The sequence below is a fragment of the Scyliorhinus canicula genome, chromosome 3 (genome assembly GCF_902713615.1).
Source record: "Scyliorhinus canicula chromosome 3, sScyCan1.1, whole genome shotgun sequence".
Lineage (NCBI taxonomy): Eukaryota > Metazoa > Chordata > Chondrichthyes > Carcharhiniformes > Scyliorhinidae > Scyliorhinus > Scyliorhinus canicula.
The window spans coordinates 180,816,024-180,834,870 of NC_052148.1; the positions used below are offsets into that span (position 1 = coordinate 180,816,024).

At 43.8% G+C, this 18,847-nt stretch overlaps 1 protein-coding gene across 3 annotated transcripts in view; it reads right to left on the reverse strand.

The window, feature by feature from the left end:
• Positions 1–4,529: 4,529 nt before the first annotated feature.
• Positions 4,530–18,847, reverse strand: part of pde5ab (phosphodiesterase 5A, cGMP-specific, b) — a 143,671-nt gene continuing 129,353 nt past the window's right edge. For 2 of the 3 annotated variants that reach the window (XM_038791842.1, XM_038791841.1), the window contains exons 17-21: positions 16,880–16,957; positions 13,299–13,362; positions 10,904–10,978; positions 10,659–10,742; positions 4,530–6,609 (exon numbers count right to left, since the gene is read on the reverse strand). In XM_038791842.1, the coding sequence (XP_038647770.1) occupies positions 6,496–6,609; positions 10,659–10,742; positions 10,904–10,978; positions 13,299–13,362; positions 16,880–16,957 (415 nt within the window). In that variant the 3' untranslated portion in view covers positions 4,530–6,495. The remainder of the gene's footprint in view (positions 6,610–10,658; positions 10,743–10,903; positions 10,979–13,298; positions 13,363–16,879; positions 16,958–18,847) is intronic. The other variant, XM_038791843.1, reaches the window with a different exon arrangement.

Below are 18,847 nucleotides of genomic sequence, written 5' to 3' on the forward strand. Positions count from 1 at the left end.
TACAAGAGTTGGCAGGTCTTGTTACAGTTGTATAAAACTTTAGTCGGGCCACATTTGGAATATTGCATGCAATTCTGATCACACTATCAGAAGGACGTGGATACCACAGGGGCTAGTTTAGCACAGTGGGCTAAGACAGCTGGCTTGCAATGCAGAATAGGAGGGAAGTTATGCATGGAGTCAGAGGAAGTGGGTGAGATCCTTATTCACCAAGGAGAGGGACATGATGGATGTGGCGGTTAGGATGGGTGTGTGAATCAGCAGCGTGTGTTCAATTCCCGTTCCAGGTGCCGGAATGTGGCGACTAGAGGCTTTTCACAGTGACTTCATTGAAGCCTACTTGTGACAATAAGTGATTATTATTATTACTTTGGAAGGTTTACCAGGATGTTGCCTTGACTGGAGGGTGTTTAGCTATGAGGTGAGGTTGAATAAACTCAGATTGTTTTCATTGAAAAAATGAACACTGAAGGAAGACCTGATTGAGGTCTACAAAATTATGAGAGGTATAGACAGGGTGAATAGTCAGACGTTTTTTCCCAGGATGGAAGACTAATTACAAGGGGGCGCAGATTCAAGGTGAGAGAGGGAATGTTTAGGGGAGATGTGCGGGGGAAGATTTTCACAGAGGGTGGTGGGTGCCTGGAATGGGTTGCCAGTGGAGGAGGTGGAGGCAGGCACAATAGTAATGTCTAAGATGTATCTTGATAGACACATGAGGAATACAGATTGCTTGGGTAATAAGTAGTCGGTCTAAATAAGGAATCTGGATCAGCGCAGGCCTGGTGGGCCGAAGGGCCTGTTTCTGTGCTTTAATATTCTTTGTTTGTTTTAAAACTTGTCCAAACTGGAATGGAACTCCAGTTTTACTGGTGGCAGTATTAGTGATTTTTACTGGGATCTGAAATTTTTGAACTTGATTTTCCTAATCACAGCCAGAATCCATCGGAAGGCATGTGCATTTTTATGGCTTTTTATTACATTCACTTATGGCAACTTAAATAAACATGTTTCACGCTGTCTATCACTGCAAGACTAATCTAAATATATACAAGTTTGTGTGGTATCGTTTGGTCCTCTGCTACCTCACCCTATTGTCTGTTCTGTCATAAGTGGTCCTATATAATGAAGATTTGGAGATTTTTTGACGATGGAAGTCTTCAAAGCTGAACTATACACTGTCGTCATCTAACACCTAGATGTTCTCACTTTCTAATAGGGATTATCAAGAATACCTTTGTTTCCTTCTTTCTTCGTCAAGGCCATGAAAATCAACAATAAAAAAACACAATTGCTGCTTGAGGCAATTCAACATAAAGCAGAGATTTTTTTAACCACTGCTGCATTTGGAGATGTGATTACCTACTAGGCTACCCAAAGGAATTTTAAGCAACTTTTGTGACATCACGAGGTTCACATGTTAGTAGCTTGTTCAAACACTCAGTATTCCATGTTCAAGGAAGGCCACAAAAGATGTAATAAAGGGGGAGGGAAGAACAGGACGACTATATTCAGTGTGTCTTACTAGTAATGGAAGTTATCTTAGTCTCTTTTGAAAATAAATACAAAAGGTCCATACCTAAGATGACTTCTGGGTACAGTTTGAATCTTTTCAATTTGTTCTTGGGACATGGGTGTCACTTAGAAGTTATTGCCCATCCCTAAATGCTCTGAGAAGATGGTGCTGGGCCTTTTCATGAAACAATTGTAGTATAGTCTAGCAGTAGTAGTAGCAGACTCCTCATTGTTTGCAAATGTCAAAATTGTGGTTCAAAGTGCACACTTGTACAGATAAAATAATTTGATTCTAGTGTAGACAGGGTGCATGCTGCCCGCTCTCTCGGCTTCTTTAGCTTGGCCCCAGAGGTGAGGAGGTACAAGGTGTCTGGATAACGTGGCAGCTGCAGTGGATGACTGGCACAGGGTTTTTCTCTGATTTTGCCCTTTTATTACAGTCCACCAAGCATGATACCCATCATTTATTCCATGACATCATTATGAGGCAAAGCAGGGATCAGCTCCAAGAACTATCGTTGCCAGTACAGGGATTTGAACGAATGCTGATAGCAGTATTCTGCCCCACTCTTAGCCAATTGAGTTAACTACACTCCCATACATGAGTTTTGTAGATGAAAAGTAAGGATTTGGCCTGTTAGGAACTAAGCCAGTCATGAGCACTCAGTTGCTGCTCTGGTGGTTTAATTCCAGTCACTGGTGGCTTTTCCCTCTCAGGAGGAAAAAAAAGTTCAGACCAGTATTCTCATTTCCCAATTTTACTGTTTTTTTCCTTCTGGGCTGTCACCACACCAGAGACTTGAACATAAAAAAAATTAGGTTGACCCTCCATTTGCAGTACTGAGGGAATACTGTCTCTTAGCTGAGATATAAAGAGAGGTGCCCACTGCTCTCTAAGGTGGATATAAAAGATGCCATGGTACTATTTCGAGAAAAAACAGGGAAATTATCCCCAGTGACCTGACCAATATTTATCCCTTAATCAATATTTTAAAAATTGCATGGTCATTAGCATATAACTGTATTAGCTTGCTGTGTGCAAATTGCATGTCACGTTTCTCATATTACAATAGTGACCATACTTCAAAATTACTCAATTGGCTGTGAAGTGATTTGTGCTGCCCTATGTTCATGAACAGTGCTCTATAAAAAGAAAGTATTTCTTTCTTAGATGCTGCCTTAATGTTCAGAAGAGCTACTCTCACCTTGATTCTCATATTTATCACTTGCTTCCATATTTTGTCAAGGCTGGGATGAGGTCTGGTACTAATTGGAGCCATTTAGTCACAACTAAATGCAAATCTGTGAGCAAGTTTTTGATGAGTGCTTATTGCTTGACGACACAATTGTTGACTGCTTGTGGTAAACCACTGTTAGTGTATTATATGTATTGTGGTCAACTGTTACTGTACTATATGTACTGTGGTAAACCACGGCCTGATGGCTCCGCCTGTGGCTCCTCCCCTTGGGCTCGGTATAAAGGTGACTGACCTCCGGCTTAGCTTATTAAAGCCAATGTTTCGTTCAATACTCGTCTTGTGTTAATTGATGGCACATCAATTTAATAAGCTAAACAGAAAGCCTCCTGGCCACTGATCCCGAACTGGGGCAGGACCAGAGGACAGCCACCTTTATACCGAGCCCAAGGGGAGGGGCCATAGGCGGAGCCATCAGGCAGTGGTTTACAACAATACATGTAGTACTGTAACAGTTTACCACAATACATATAATACACTAACAGAGGTTTACCACACTGCTTCCATCATTTTTCTTAATGACAAAGAGAAAGGTTTGGTCATTGGCCAGGTGGATTTTTTTACTTATTGTGAATCAGCCACTTTGTTGGGACGATGCCAGTGCCATAAATGTATGAGAACAGCTTGACTAGGGGTTACTAGCTGTTGCGTACAGGCCTACAGCCAGAGTGTTATTAGGACCCACAACTTTTACTATGTCCAAGTAGACTCAGCTACTTTCTAATCTCATGTGGAATGAATTGAATTGGAAACTGGTGGAGAGCCAAGGAGGAAACTGAGTAGGGTCGTTGACTCAATATTTTTGCCAGAAGACATTCGCAAACATTTCAATGTTTGCTCTTGTGCTCATATTGGCTTCACCATGGTTGAGGAAGTCTCATGTTGGTTCCAAGTCCATTTATTTTGCAGCTCATCTAACATGGGCCTTCACATATTTTGTGGCGGTAAGGGATACTATTATTGGAAAATGGAACACAATCCCGCTTCAGGCATCTAATACTGGCATTAAGAACTCCTATGTCAGCTGGAGCATAACTGGCTACAGAATGAAGCTCACTCTATTCAGTCCCAACAATATGCCATTGCCTCAACTTCGGACATTCCTGTAGACTTATTTAGAATGCCAGTTTAATGTTTCATTAGGAACAGTTTCATGCCATAGGCCCATGGTCATATTGTAAGTAAAAGACAGAATAAGTCTTCAAGCTACATTCTAAACTGTGGAGATGGGAAGACTGTGCTAATCACTAGCACTTGCAACATAATTCTGCATTGAAATTTAGAAATTACAATACTCACAATACTTGTAAGCAATCTAGTGCAATAAAACAAATAATTACACAACATTATATTGAATTGATAAGCTAACAACTTAACATTACAAATGTGAATGATTTGTCACTGATGTTACAGAGAGGTTTGTCATGTATTGACATCACTGTCTTGTCCTGGTAATGCGAAAACATACATTTATCTGACAACCTGTGATAATAACTTATGAAAATAACTATCTACATTCTTCCTATCAGACCAATGTGTTACTATGCTACAGCTTTAAAAACTGCACAACTATTTGATCACAATGTTTGACAATAAATTCGGACTCAATTGAAGATGGCCTCATGAGGCATTCCAAAATTTCCAGCCAATCTCCCCCTTCAAAATAATACGAACAACAGAGTTCTCTGTCTGTCAGCAATGATTTCAGAATCAGTTGTCCCTCGGTAATGACTTGAGAAGACAGTAGAGAACCAGAAACAAAGTGAAGCCATTTAATTAACAACTGAAATGTGATCAAATAACATCAGGTAGTTTCACCTGCACTGGATTGGGAAACTGAAAACAGTGCGTCGGTTGAAAGAGCTGTCACATCACTCAAGTTGAATTGCTTACCTTGAATTCTCAGCATAGTTAATGAGGTTGTCACCATTAATTCAATTTACAGATATTTATTATTTACCCACAGTGTTTCACATAATCAGGAGAATCTGTCTAGTGCTGCTATTTTCTGACCTTGGCTGAATTGTACATGTGAAACCCATGGGTCATCTTGATTATAAATCATAACTGTGAACTCAGTTCCTATCATATAGTTAAGCTCAATGCTGTGGTACCCATGGTCTAAAACTATCTTCGTTGCTAATTCTCAAGCTAAAACATCATTAGGACTTTTATATTTTGGTCTAACACTAACAGGCCATCACCATTCTCAGAGAACAGCATTCTCAGTGTTGTTCTTAGCAGAATTGTGACATTATCGACATTTTGGTATTGTCCTTTTCATTCTTTAAATAAAAGAGTATGTCACATAACAGAAGTAATTTCAATTAATGTCTCTTCATTTCTACCCCAGGTGATGAAATTTGACAATATCTTTTGTTTCCCCAGAAGTTAAACACCAGCCAGGAAAGGTGGCTTTATGCATTATGGACATGGAAACTGTCCCAATATCATGATGTTATATGCCTTACTTAAGGGAGGTAGGACCTTCTGACTTTTAGCATTGGCAAACTGAACTATTTTCTGCAATATGTACAACCGCATAATAAAATATTATGCTACAATGTAGATCATCTAATTTTCTATACTCTGCACTGAAGGTGTAAAATAAAGTGGCCACTATGACAATGCAATACCAAAGTGAATAGTTATTAAGGTCACTCTATTTCAAATACAGATGGGTAAAATCGCTAATCTCAGTCCAAGTGGGAAACCACAATTGAAAGGAGCATGGTTTGTAAATAAGGCCACAACACTGAGAGCACATGATTAATGAACTTACAATGCAATTACCTCTGTCAGAACTAACCAAATATAATGAATTAAAATATTCAAAAACTGTGCAAAAACATCTTTTTCAATACTACCATATACAAATATCTGCCAAATATGTTGTCAATGGTCTCTTGCTATTGTTCTGTATTCCTATCATCAATATGCTGAAATATGTACATATTTAAAGCATGCTACTCCATATAAAAAATACTGACAATGCTGTAAAATATACCAGACTCATCTTTACAAGATTAAACTGTCACCATCTCTTGTTTTAAGATCAAAAGACAAATCTAATTTTTGTGTAAATAAATAAATAAAATGTAAATGTATTCAATGGAAGCCATATCATTCTCCTTAGTACATAGATCGGCTAAAAAGGAATTATGCACTAATTCAGGGATAACCCACATCCGAGGCCATTATCTAAAAGTTTGATAGAAAGTTTGTATGAGTCATATTTAGCAAGGAGATACTGTGCAAAAATGTGTCCGGTCAAGTGATGAATTATTGAATAATTATTGACCAGTTTATTTGCATTTGCCCTACAAATCGTTTAAAAAGAGCATCAATAACTTGTTTTCTGCATGGAAATATCAATCTATCAGGGGGATGTGAAACCACAGGATCCTTTAAGCTGCAGGACTTGGCTGTCCTCTTCCTTCCTTGAGTGCCACTAACAAACAGCAGATACAGTCAGCAAGAGGCTGTCTTATGATCTGAGAAAATGTGATAATAATTAAACCAAAAATAGCAGCTTGCCAAAGTGGGTTTGGAAAATAGCCCCTCAAGTGAGGAGCTAATGGTTCTATTTTACTGAGCTATTAAAAATGTTTACTGTATTTTACAGACAATTGGCAGAGAAGCTATTTAGTGAGCTCCAAATTCACCCTAAAGGAGCCCTGCGTTCTCGATAGACTGCCAGGTAAATCAGCAAACCCTATATACATCACTTTTTTTCTCCATTCACCAGTTTTTGTGTGGCTAGTGTTTCCCAGTTCTTTCGATTATTCCGACAGCCTTCAAGCAATGGGAGACATGCTTCAGATATTCTTGCCAGAGCCTAGAAGGAGCAGATTTTTAAGAAAGGAGTTATATAAATCTCACATATTTGCAATGTACACTAATTTCTATTCATGGAAGAGATGATTTTGCACAATAATTTACACGTTGGCTGGATTTTCCCGCAATATTCCTGCCAGATTTTCAAGACCCAGATTTGGGATCACAGGGGGTCCTTTGCCCACAGTGGCCAACCACAAGATCATCAGCGCAATCCTCTGGGACAGGGCCTCTTAATTAGTGACCTCTGCTCTTGTCATCGTATTAAGGATGACAGATGGGCCTTTGATGCTACAGGTTCAATTAGAGGGCTGACAGCTCTGGAGTTTCAGCAGCACTACTGGGCGAGGTGGGCACTGCTCAGCCAGCTCAGAGAGACGCCCTCGGCAGATGGAAATAGGTCATGATAAGGTGGCACAGTGGTTAGCGCTGCTGCCTCACAGCGCCAGGGACCCAAGTTCTGACCTTGGGTGACTGTCTGTGTCGAGTTAGTACTTTCTCCCCGTACCTCCCCGTATATGCGTGCTCCGGATTCTTCCCACAGTCCAAAGATGTGCAGGTTAGGTTGATTGACCATGCTGAATTGCCCCTTAGTGTCCAAAAGGTTAGGTGGGGTTATGGGATTGGAGGGGGGTGGGCCTAGGTCGAGTGCTCTTTCAGAGGGTCGGTGCAGACTCGATGGGCCAAATGGCCTCCTTCTGCACTGTAGGGATTCTATGATTCTATCATGGTCAAATCTGTGGCCAGTAGCCCCCATAGAATGGAGGTGAAATCCTCCAGCAGAATTGTTTGGGACTTGGGCTTTTCCTTCCTTCTGTCTATTCATGGGACATATTGCCTCAGGCTTAGATGGCCCTTGGTCTGCTGCAGGTAGGGAGCTGGTCTGCTTCTGGTCAAGTGCCAGAGTGGTTGAAAAATCTCCCTCCCTTTGGACAGGGGAGTCAATCTGCTTCTCTATCTGCCCAAGAAAGTTCCCTGGAGGTGGCATGACACTAGAGAGCTGTCCCAAGGCAACTCTCACTATTACCCTGGCAACCCTGCCACATGAGGCTGGGAAAATTCAACCCATCAGGTCAACTGCCCAATATCTAGATTTGATCCACCATGTACATGTGGTATTTAGATTTAGATATTGTTTAAAAAGATCGCAAGGGTTTGGGAAATGAGAGAGGTACAAAATACTTGTCCAGAAATTTTGCAATCATTTCTTCCAACTCGCTTATGGTCACAATGTTTGAGTGTCCTATACCTGTCCTGGTAATCACTGCTGACAACAAATGGGACACATCTGATTTGTAACATTTTATATATCAGCCTTGGCTCAACAGTGGCACTTTCAGTTCAATCAGTATATCATTTGGTCAATCCCTATCCCAGTACTGGTTAACACCCAAGTGTTAGTACGGGTTAGAAGTCCAATAAGATAAAACAACACATTTCTCATCTCCTTTCTCTTTGAAGAAGAGCAGGGAGAACAGTGAGTTACTTGTGCTTCTTTCAATTTAGTATTCACTTTTCATGATGTGGTCTCCTCTAGATTGAGAAGACCAAACACAGACAGGGTGACCGCTATTCAGAAGATTTCCATTCAGACCACAAGCATGATCCTGAGCTTCCACAGTTGGAGTAGATCGGGGGTCGCGTTGGGCGCTCGAGAGATCTGGGCATCATTTAAAAATGGCGTTCCGACCTCTCGCTGCACTGAGTTGTTCCGGCAAGTGGAGCTCCTCAGTGCAGAAAACTGGGCTGAGTGCGGCCTTATTGGGGAGTTTCCCGCTGAGGGCCCCGATCTACCCAGATGGCCGTTTAATAGCGTGATGTTTCTCGGCGCTCGCAGTGCTGGGCAAAAACCCAGCTAATCACGCACGCTATGGGGCGTCTTCGGGTAGATTGCGCCTTATATGTTTTTTTCTTCTCCCCAGAACTTTCCCACCCGCCCCCATAATCCGGGCGGTGTGGGGCGAACACAAAAACTGGCAGCTTACCTGCCATACTAAAATACAGATAATTAGGTTTGCTACCAAGGTAATTGAACCAATTCCCATCCATAAAACATTTGGTGTGTATCAGCCGGGTTGGCAGCCCGGTTTTTTAAATGCAATCTTTAAGGATGGGTAAGAATGGTGGAGTTCGAGCTTTGTAGAATTTCATAGAATTTACAATGCAGGAGGCCATTCGGCCCATCGAGTCTGCACCGGCTCTTTGAAAGAGCACCATACCCAAGCCCACAGCTCCAGCCGATCCCCATAACCCAGTAACCCCACCCAATACTAAGGGCAATTTTGGACACTAAGGGCAATTTAGAATGGCCAATCCACCTAACCTGCACATCTTTGGACTGTGGGAGGAAACCAGAGCAACCGGAGGAAACCCACGCACACATGGGTAGGACGTGCAGACTCTGCACAGACAGTGACCCACGTCCTGAATTGAACCTGGGACCCTGGAGCTGTGAAGCAATTGTGCTAACCACTATGCTACCGTGCTGCCCTTTGTAGATCTGGGTCTGTAGATCTTTAGGGCTGGGTTGCCCTTTGTAGATCAGGAGGGTGGCTCCCCAACAGTGAAATTCCCTCAATGCCCACATCCATCCCTGACCAACCTAGACCCTCCCTGCCCAAGAGCCCACAATTACCCTTTCTGGCAGTGGCAATTAATGCATTCTTGGCACTTCTGGGATTGATGGAGGTGCCAGCCAATCAGATTGGCCAGCAGCTCCAGAGGACAAGACTTCCCTTGTTAACCCCGCCCGCGGTGCATTAAGTCTGCATGGCGCACTGGCATGGAGCAGGCTGGCACCACGCCAACTTTCCATCTGGGGGACAAACCATCCATGCCCCGCTTTATTCATCCCATTAAGTCTGTTTCTCTCTGTAGAGGTTTCCAGAACTGCGGAGTATCTCCGGTACTTTTGTTTTTATTTCATACATGGGCAGCGAGACATTCTGGCCAACATTCTCTTCCAGGGAGAGCAGCGGAGGCTGAGTTAGATTTCTGATCTACAAGGGTTCAAGACGTATAATAATAATCTTTATTAAGATTTAGCACCGTGGGCTAAATAGCAGGCTTGTCATGCAGAACAATGCCAGCAGCACGGGTTCAATTCCTGTACCAGCTTCCCCGTACAGGCGCCAGAATGTAGCGACAAGGGGCTTTTCACAGTAACTTCATTGAAGCCTACTTGTGACAATAAGTGATTATTATTATTATTACTACATTAACACTGCAATGAGGTTACTGTGAAAAGCCCCTTGTCGCCACATCCCAGCGCCTGTTCGGGTACACAGAGGGAGAATTCAGAATGCCCAAATTACCTAACAGCGCGTCTTTTGGGACTAGCGGGAGGAAACCGGAGCACCCGGAGGAAACCCCAGCAGACACGGTGAGAACGTGCAGACTCCGCACAGACAGTGACCCAAGCTGGGAATCGAACCTTGGACCCTGGAGCTGTGGAGCATCAGTGCAAGCCACTGTGCCCCGTATGAGGCTGGACAGGAAAATGTAGTAAAAGCCTCAATCAGATCAGCTATGATTTACTGGGACAGGCTCAACTGGCTGAATGATCTACTCCTGCTCCTACTTCCTACGGTCTTACCATGATCTTTCAGTTTGTGTGGAGATGCTGATCTAACCGCCAGGCATATAATCTTGGAACCAATTCGACTCGAAAGAGGTCCCTTTTAAAAATCTTAATAGTAAGAAATTTCCGTAAGCTTATTTTCATACACTAGTATCCAGAAAAGGACTAGGGAGAATTTCTGCATTGCCCTTCTCATTTTCGGCTGTAACCTTGCGGGGGCGAGGGGGGAGCTCTGAGAAATGTGCAACTGGCAATTAATGACAATTCATTGGATTTCTGCTGATATTCTGCCGACGTTATGGCAAAAGATCAGGAAATACCCCATTACCCAATCTCCGATCCGGCTCACAACACTCCCCAACCATCACCGTATCCCAAACTACCATCACCCTGGGCCCCCACCATTGAAATTACAGACAAATGCATTTTTAGAAAGCTACCAAGGGTATTAAATACTGAAAAAGAATTACCTCATATAGCTTAATACAGATTGCATCAATGAATCCGACCTGCATGCTGGGAATCTGATCACGTTTCTCTCGGTTCATTAAATCCTTCAAATGGAATTTTAAAAGTTAATACAGGGGAATTGTCATTCAAAATGGAAGCAATGTTATCCTATCAAAGAAACACATTCACATTTTAAAACTAAATGGTAGTTGTATTATGTACATCTAGATTTTGTTTGTGCGGATATAATAAAACTGATACATACAATGGGTTCGATTTTTAACTCCTCTCTCTCCTTGTCACCTTGTTCAAAAAATTCTGTTGCCACAAGTTCAGCTATCTGAAAAATGCGGATTAAAACACAAAATTAATTATTTGCTAAAAAAAAAACAACTGAATATGGAAAATTAGTCTATTTGACAGGCGTGTCTTTATAACAAGGGCTGCAGTAATGGACTGCAGTGATTCAATAATGTGGCTTACTATCACTTCCTCGAGGCCAATTAGGGATGGGTAATAAATGCTGACCAATGATGCTTATATCACACCAACGAATAAAAGAAACTCAGGAGTAACCTCTGGATTCTTTCATCTTAGCTGCACCTGTCTCAAGCCTGGGACTTAGCATTTGTATATAGATTTTTATAACTGGGTATAATTTATGTTATTTAGAGAGCCTTCACACAAATTTAAAGACGATGGATGGAATATTAGCCAGAACTTGGTGTTGTAACATGTGGTGCTACAAAATGGCATCATGCATGGCCAGTTTCAGCCAGCATACTCCACAAGAGGTATGAACAAAAGATGGAAACTGTGGAATCATGAGAGTGAATTGCCTTGGGTTACTTTTGCGCACCTTCCAATGACTGGCTTACGAGCACCATGGGCATGTTTGGTAGCAACAGGCTTGCCTACCCACTCTCAATCATGAAACAGGAAAGGGAGGAAACCAATGTTATTTAGATCAGTATTAGATTTGCTGAGATTTGGATAATATGAGATTTGGCTTTTATGTCATCCATTTTAAGCATTTGCAAACATGTGATAAATTAAAATAGCGGTAGATGGTGACAGCATAAAAGGTTCCACTGAGGCTTATGATCCAGGTATTTAAATTCAAAAGTACTGGAGGGCCCCAACTGAAAATTTTACCACCCCCCCCCCCATTCTCCTCCCTCCCTCAGATTTCCTTCCTCTAATGACCTCTCAAACACCAACCTAACCGCACACACACTCCCTTACCCGCCCCCCTTGCTCGGGCCTGCAAGCTTGGCCTCTGTCAAGACCGTCAACCATGTTAAATGTTCCAGTACACATAACCAAAGTGCTAGAGAGTTGTTGGGCCTTTGATTGGCCGGCAAGCCTCTGAGGTAGGTATTCTAGAGGCTGGTTTAGCTCACCAGGCTAAATCGCTGGCTTTTAAAGCAGACCAAGCAGACCAGCAGCACGGTTCGATTCCCGTACCAGCCTCCCCGGACAGGCGCCGGAATGTGGCGACTAGGGGCTTTGCACAGCAACTTCATTGAAGCCTACTCGTGACAATAAGTGATTTTCATTTCTTGATTCAGACGGGCAGAAGTCCATCTTTCAGCCCATTGGCCATTGAATGCCTGCAAGGGCAGCCAGTGTTCCCTTCAACAGGCCCCTCACTCCTGCCACCTTTCATATGGTGGGGGGTTGGGGTGGGGGGGGGCGTGATATCCTGTGAGATTCCTCCTAATTAGGGGGGAGGCTCCATCTCCCCCAATCACCTGAGGAGTTTGTACTCCAAGGAGGGAAAGCGTACACAATATAGGGTTTGGCCCCTGAGGGGGTCGTAACAAAATCATTTTTAAAGAAAAATATATTTCAAACTTACGACCCTAAGAGTTCCATTTGTCTACCAATTGAATTAGCCAGGCTGCGTAGGAACTTTCTGCAAACTATCTTTTCAACCTGTTCACCAAGTTTATAAAGCTTTGTGCATTAGACAAATAAACTATTTGTCATTTAGCTATCTCTGAGTACCAGTTTGGTGCTTGGAAAGTGCTGAAAGCAGTTCTTTCATCCACTGTCAAATCTGGGACCTAAACGGAACGTATTCATCATCGTGATGGGAGAAACTGCACATACGCAGGCAACTGCAGCCATGGCCGAGTGCGCATGTGCAACTGTCACTGTGCCTGGCCGCCGACGTCAGGGTTAGTGTTACACAAAACTAACAGAGGAGTAGTATGACTCCAAGTTTCCCTCTAAGTCACAAACCATCCTGACTTGGAACTACATGAAATGAAATGAAAATCGCTTATTGTCACAAGTAGGCTTCAATGAAGTTACTGTGATAAGCCCCTAGTCGCCACATTCCGGCGCCTGTTCGGGGAGGCTGGTACGGGAATTGAACCGTGCTATGGACTGCAGTGATTCAATAATGTGGCTTACTATCACTTCCTCGAGGACAATTAGGGATGGGTAATAAATGCTGACCAATGATGCTTATATCACACCAACGAATAAAAGAAACTCAGGAGTAACCTCTGGATTCTTTCATCTTAGCTGCACCTGTCTCAAGCCTGGGACTTAGCATTTATATATAGATTTTTATAACTGGGTATAATTTATGTTATTTGGACAGCCTTCACACAAATTTTAAGACGATGGGCAGACACTGTCTGAATTACCTTTTGTTGAACAGGCCAAGGTTTGGTTATTGCAGACACGTCACATGCTGTCATCAACATCGCCCTGTCAACATCAGAAAAATTAATGCTAAAACGGACTGAAATATCATTATTTTCATCAACATTTTTTGTAGTTATTTTGCAATTGTTTAAACAACTTTGGATGGGAACTCCCCTGGCTGCTACACTTGGCAACACTTTAAAAAATTGTTTAATATTTCTGGTGAACTTGCAAATCTATTCTAAAACAACCCATGTATGAAAAACAAAAATCCTTACAAACCTTTACATGTAATCAGAATATTTTGTAAGGCAATCTATGTAAGGTGAACACTAGTAAATATTTGACCTACAGCATCCAATGCAACTTTTCAGTCTTTGGGCGCGATCTACCGGCAACATTAGGCCCGGATGGCAACGCGGCGGGCGATTGGTAGATGCCAGGAGTTCCCGGCTGAGGCCCCGAATCTACCAGAATGGGAACAGAGTCCTGTTCGACAGCGTGAGGTTTCTCAGCACTCCGAGTACAGGGAAGCACCTGGCTAAACGCGCTCATTATGGGATTCTGTTCCCATTAGGGTAGATCCCGCCCTTTGTTTCTTAATTATCTGTTCACCTTCAAGGCTAATGGAGCAGATGTTGTGTGTTGATCACCAAACAGAACACTTGATTAATGTGTGATCAATCTGTTTTCTTCAGTTCTGCTTTGAACAGTTGTCATTTATCTATTTTACTCTTTATGGAGTCTTTCTGTGTGTAAACTAACAACTGCATTTGCCCAAATTAGCAACAGTGCTTTCACATAAAAAAATCATTAATTGACTATGAAATACTACGGAACATCCCGCGGATGTGGCAAATTTCCTTTTGAATTGAAAAAAATCAGGGGTGGAATTCTCCGGTCCCCCAGCCACGTGTTTCTCGGCAGCGCGCCATTCACTGGCGGCAGGATTCTCTACTCCCACCACTTGGCAATGGGATTTCCCATTGAAGCCACCCCACGCCGCTGGGAAACCCACAGGCGGGGTAGGCTGCCAGTGGGAAAAGGGAATTCTAACAGCCGGAGAATTCTAGCCCAGTGGTACTGTGAGAGGTGATTCACCAGGATGTTGCCTGGGATGGAACAGTTAAGTTATTAAGAGAGATTGGATAGGCTTGAGTTGTTTTCGCTGGAGCAGAGAAGACGGAGGGGCAACCTGATCGAGGTGTACAAGATTAGGAACGGCATAGACAGGGTGGATATGGAGCAGCTGTAGGGGACACAAGTTCAAGGTCGGGGCAGAGGATTTAGGGGGGTTTTAAGGAAAAACCTTTTTATCCAGAGTGTGTTGCCAGTCTAGAATGCACTACCTGGGAGGGTGGTAGAGGCGGGTTGCCTCATATCCGTTAAAAAGTATTTGAATAAGCACTTGGCGCATCATAACATTCAAAGCTATGGGCTAAGTGCTGACAAATGGGATTAGGTAGCCAGGTCAGGTGTCTTTCATGTGTTGGTGCAGATTTGATGGGCCAAAGGGCCTCTTCTGCACTGTATTATTCTCTGATTCTGATTCTGTGATAATGCCAATGGGAATCAAAATGAAAGAGTTGGTCAAGAATAAAAAGATAGAAGATACAAACTTGCGATGTGTTGCCCATGAATAATAGAAAAGTTAAAAACTCACAAGCTCAAAAATAAGTGAGCTCGCCAAGTTCATGCCAATCTAATTAACTAACATGTTTTTGTTTGCAGTCTGTTGATCCTCAATTCTTGCTGTTCTTTTTTTTTTCTTTTTATATAAATTTGGAGTACCCAAATTTTTTTCTCCAAATAAGGGGAAATTTAGTGTGGCCAATCCACCCACCCTGCACATCTTTGGGGTTGTAGGGGTGAAACCCATGCAACCATGGGGAGAATGTGCAAACTCCACACAGACAGTGACCCGGGGGCAAGATCAAACCTGGGTCCTCAGCACCGTGAGGCAGCAGTGCTAACCACCCTAATTCTTGCAGTTCTATTAACCACACCACCAACCAAACAAAATCTACTTTTGCTGTAATTTTACAATCAGTCAAGCAATAATTGAACTTAGTATAGACACTGGTCTAATCCATGCCTTGGAATAGTTTAAGTGTCATCATGTCTGTTCTATGGGCTGTTAGCTCATCACCTTTGTAATTCCAATTCTTTATCCTTGCGACATGTCCCATTATGTCCCAAGCATAAATTTTCCTCGTAATAACCTTAATTGAAGCTGCAGCTATGGATTCACGGAATTTCACTTTAAAGTTTATTCCCCCATATTATGGATTGACTTACAAGAGCCGCTTCTCGCGGGGTTTGCTCTGCTCGAAACACCTCGCGATACTCAATGTGATCTGGATCTCGCCCTCCAGATCAGTGAATGTAAGTAAGCTGTACAGCTTATTTAAATAAACGTTCACCAGATTCACCTGCCGCCTGGGACTTATCGGACGTACCTGCGAGACCTTTCCAGGGCGCCATTTAGCACTGGTACTCACAAACGTGGACCAGGTGTAATGGTACCTGGGGGGTCCTCCTGGCCATTGAAGACCCTTGGGTGGTCAGGGACAGGACAGGGTGGTACTCTAGCTCTCCCTCTGGCACCAGGGGGCCAGCCTGTCAGTACCAGGGTGCCAGGGTACCCATGTACCAGGTTGGTAATGCCAGAGTTCGGGCCATTGGGGGCCTCATCAGGTAGAAGGGGAGTGAGGGGGGTTTCCCGGGGACCTTCCCAAGATTCAAGGAGGGGGAGGGGTCAAACTTTGGGGGGGGGAGCCTGCAAGGGGAGGGTGGAGTGTTCCGGGCAACCTTCCAAAATGGCATACCAATCTGCAAGGAGCCTTTTCTGCTGGTGAGCTTCAACAATTCAGCTGCTGGCGCTACAGGGAATCGGGCATCGGGCCTTCATCTGTATCCCCTTAGTGGGTGGTAGATGAATTTCATACTAGCCTCCAATGGCTATCCTGATTGGCCATGGCAAGCACCAGAGAAAGATCCTTTAGGGAATTCTCCCCGCTCCCCCCACCACTGAACCCATCAGTGGGGCTTTGAGAGGCTTCTACTGTGTGAGTTAGCTTTTTATTTATATCCCACAACCCCCACCCCCCTCCACTGACCAGTGCTGCTCCATTTAGTCAGAATTGTCTTCTACCAAAGTGTACCTTGTTTCACATTATGTTAATGACACAACGATCACTGTTCCACTGCCTCTCTCAATCTATACTTTCTTGCAAGTTTCTTCTTTCTAATTTCATTCCTACCCTTTTAATATTGCATTTTACTATTTGTTTTACCTAACTGCCGTTTAAAATCTTCTGTTCCCATAAAAAATCATTTTAAAAACATTAACTTGCCTGTTTTATTCTTTCTGACTTGTTCATTTTAGATACAAGAGCAAGTTAGAAAGATTGACCTTCCACTGACTGAAATGAGCTTTAAAGGATCTGAGCATTATAGCAAAGTCCTCTCCTGTTACTTTCTTTCTCAACTGACTTTATTTTCCATCTTTTTGGCACAGTTGAATGCAGGTTTAACATTTTTTGCGTGATCCTGATGCCTGCTTTAGATTGCTACTTACATTAGAAGCTCTTTGTGACTTCTAACTTCCCAGTCAAATTGATTGGTTTTCAGCAGATCAAAAAATTCTTCTCTTCTCCTGAAAAAAAGTTAATTTTAGCAGGGTGAGATTACGGTTTATACAGATTCTCTTCTTCTCCTTCGGATACCGTCCTTAGCCATCAGGGTGGATTTTTGTTGGGCACGATTCAGTGATCGCATTGTGCCCGGCGCAGATCCAGGCAACCAGGTGAATCCCAGGAGAGCCCCGCCTCGCTCCGCCCACGCGATCTGGATCTCGCCCTCACTCGGTGTGATCCAGACATGTGTATTTAAATAAACCATGAGGCTCACTTAAATACCAGGACGCCGCTTTCACCCAGCACCCAAGGAGTCGACGGCTGTACCTGCGAGACCTCGCCAGGGTGCCGTATAGCACTGCTTTCCACAAACGTAGACCATGTGGGAGGGTCGCACAGCTATTAGAGATCCCCGGGTGCTCAGAGACAGTGCAGGGTGGTGCCCTGGCACATACCCTGACACCTGGGCACCTTGTCACTGCCAGCTTGGCACCCTGGCAGTGCCCAGATGTCAAACTGGGGTGGGGGTGGGGGTGGGGGTGGGGGGGGGGGGCCTTGCCCTTTGGAGGAGGATTGAGGGGGTGGTTCCAGGAGCCTCAACAGGAATGGGGGACTGAGGGGAGAATCAACATGAGGGGGGGTGGGAGAGAGGTGGCTGAAAGGGGGAGGGGGGAAAATCAGGGCTGCCGTTCTAAATGACGCTCTGATCTGAAAGGAGTCATCCTGCTGGCAAGATCAGGTTTAGCACCCACCTTTTCAGGTGGATGCAAAAGATCCTTCAGCATTATTCAAAGAGAGCAGCGTGTTTCATAGAATTCTGCCAACATTCTACCCTCAACCAACATCTTCAAAAACAGATTAACTGGCCATTCATCTCATTTAATTTTGGCAGATCTTGTTTTGTGCTAATTGTTGGTTTGCTTATTCAAATATAAACAGTCATTGCACCTCAGATGTACTTAACTGGATGTGAAGTGCTTTGGGATGTCATAACAACGTGCTCAGGCACAGCATAAATGCAAGTTCTTGCTTTAGAAATAGCCTATTGTAGGAAACTGTATAGTTTCATAAGTACAGGTGTTGGCACTATATTAAATAATATTTCATTATTTATCATTGTGAAGGAAACTAATAGGTTGATCTGACAGGTTATCAGGCAGTGTTGAATGTAATTACATTTGCCAATGTAGAATACAAACCACTCCTTGGCCACAATTCTTTGGGCACATTCACCAGGGGCACAAATACCACAACTAGCAGCTATGGGCACCGCATCTAGGCAGAAAGGGGTTGTGATGAGAAGTGCTGGGGTGCTTTTGAGGATGATGCTGGGATGTCGGGTGTTGGGAGGATTGGAGATGGCAGCAAGTGGGTTAAAGGTGACTTTCCGGGGGTGACAAAAGAGACAAATGCCAGGAGGAGACCAGTGATAACAAACATAGGAGGTAATTTATCTTTTTTCAGCATTGGACGGCTGTCTTCCTGGCCATGCTGCTTCCACTCATATCTGCTGCCGCCGCCTCCCAGGTGGGATCAGTGACATTGCTCGTGTGTTGCCTGCCAACATGTGGGTATATCATGGCCCGCCTCTCCTCCATGGCATCGGGAAGTCTGGTGAGGGACCCCTCCGAGACCCGAGGCGCAGGTCATCTTGCTGCCACCCTTCTGGCTTGACTGAGAGCGAGTGCTGAGAATCTGTTTAATACAGCGTCTTCTAGATTGCAGTGCTCAGCTGACTCTCAGGCAGGTGAATCAGACAACAGGGCTGGGATTCTCACCTACCCGGCAGGGCGGGGGCTCCCGGCGGGATGGAGTGGCGTGAACCACTCCGGCATTGGACCTCCTCAAAGGTGCGGAATTCTCCGCGCCTTTAGGGACTAGGCCCGTGCCGGAGTGGTTCCCGCTCCGCC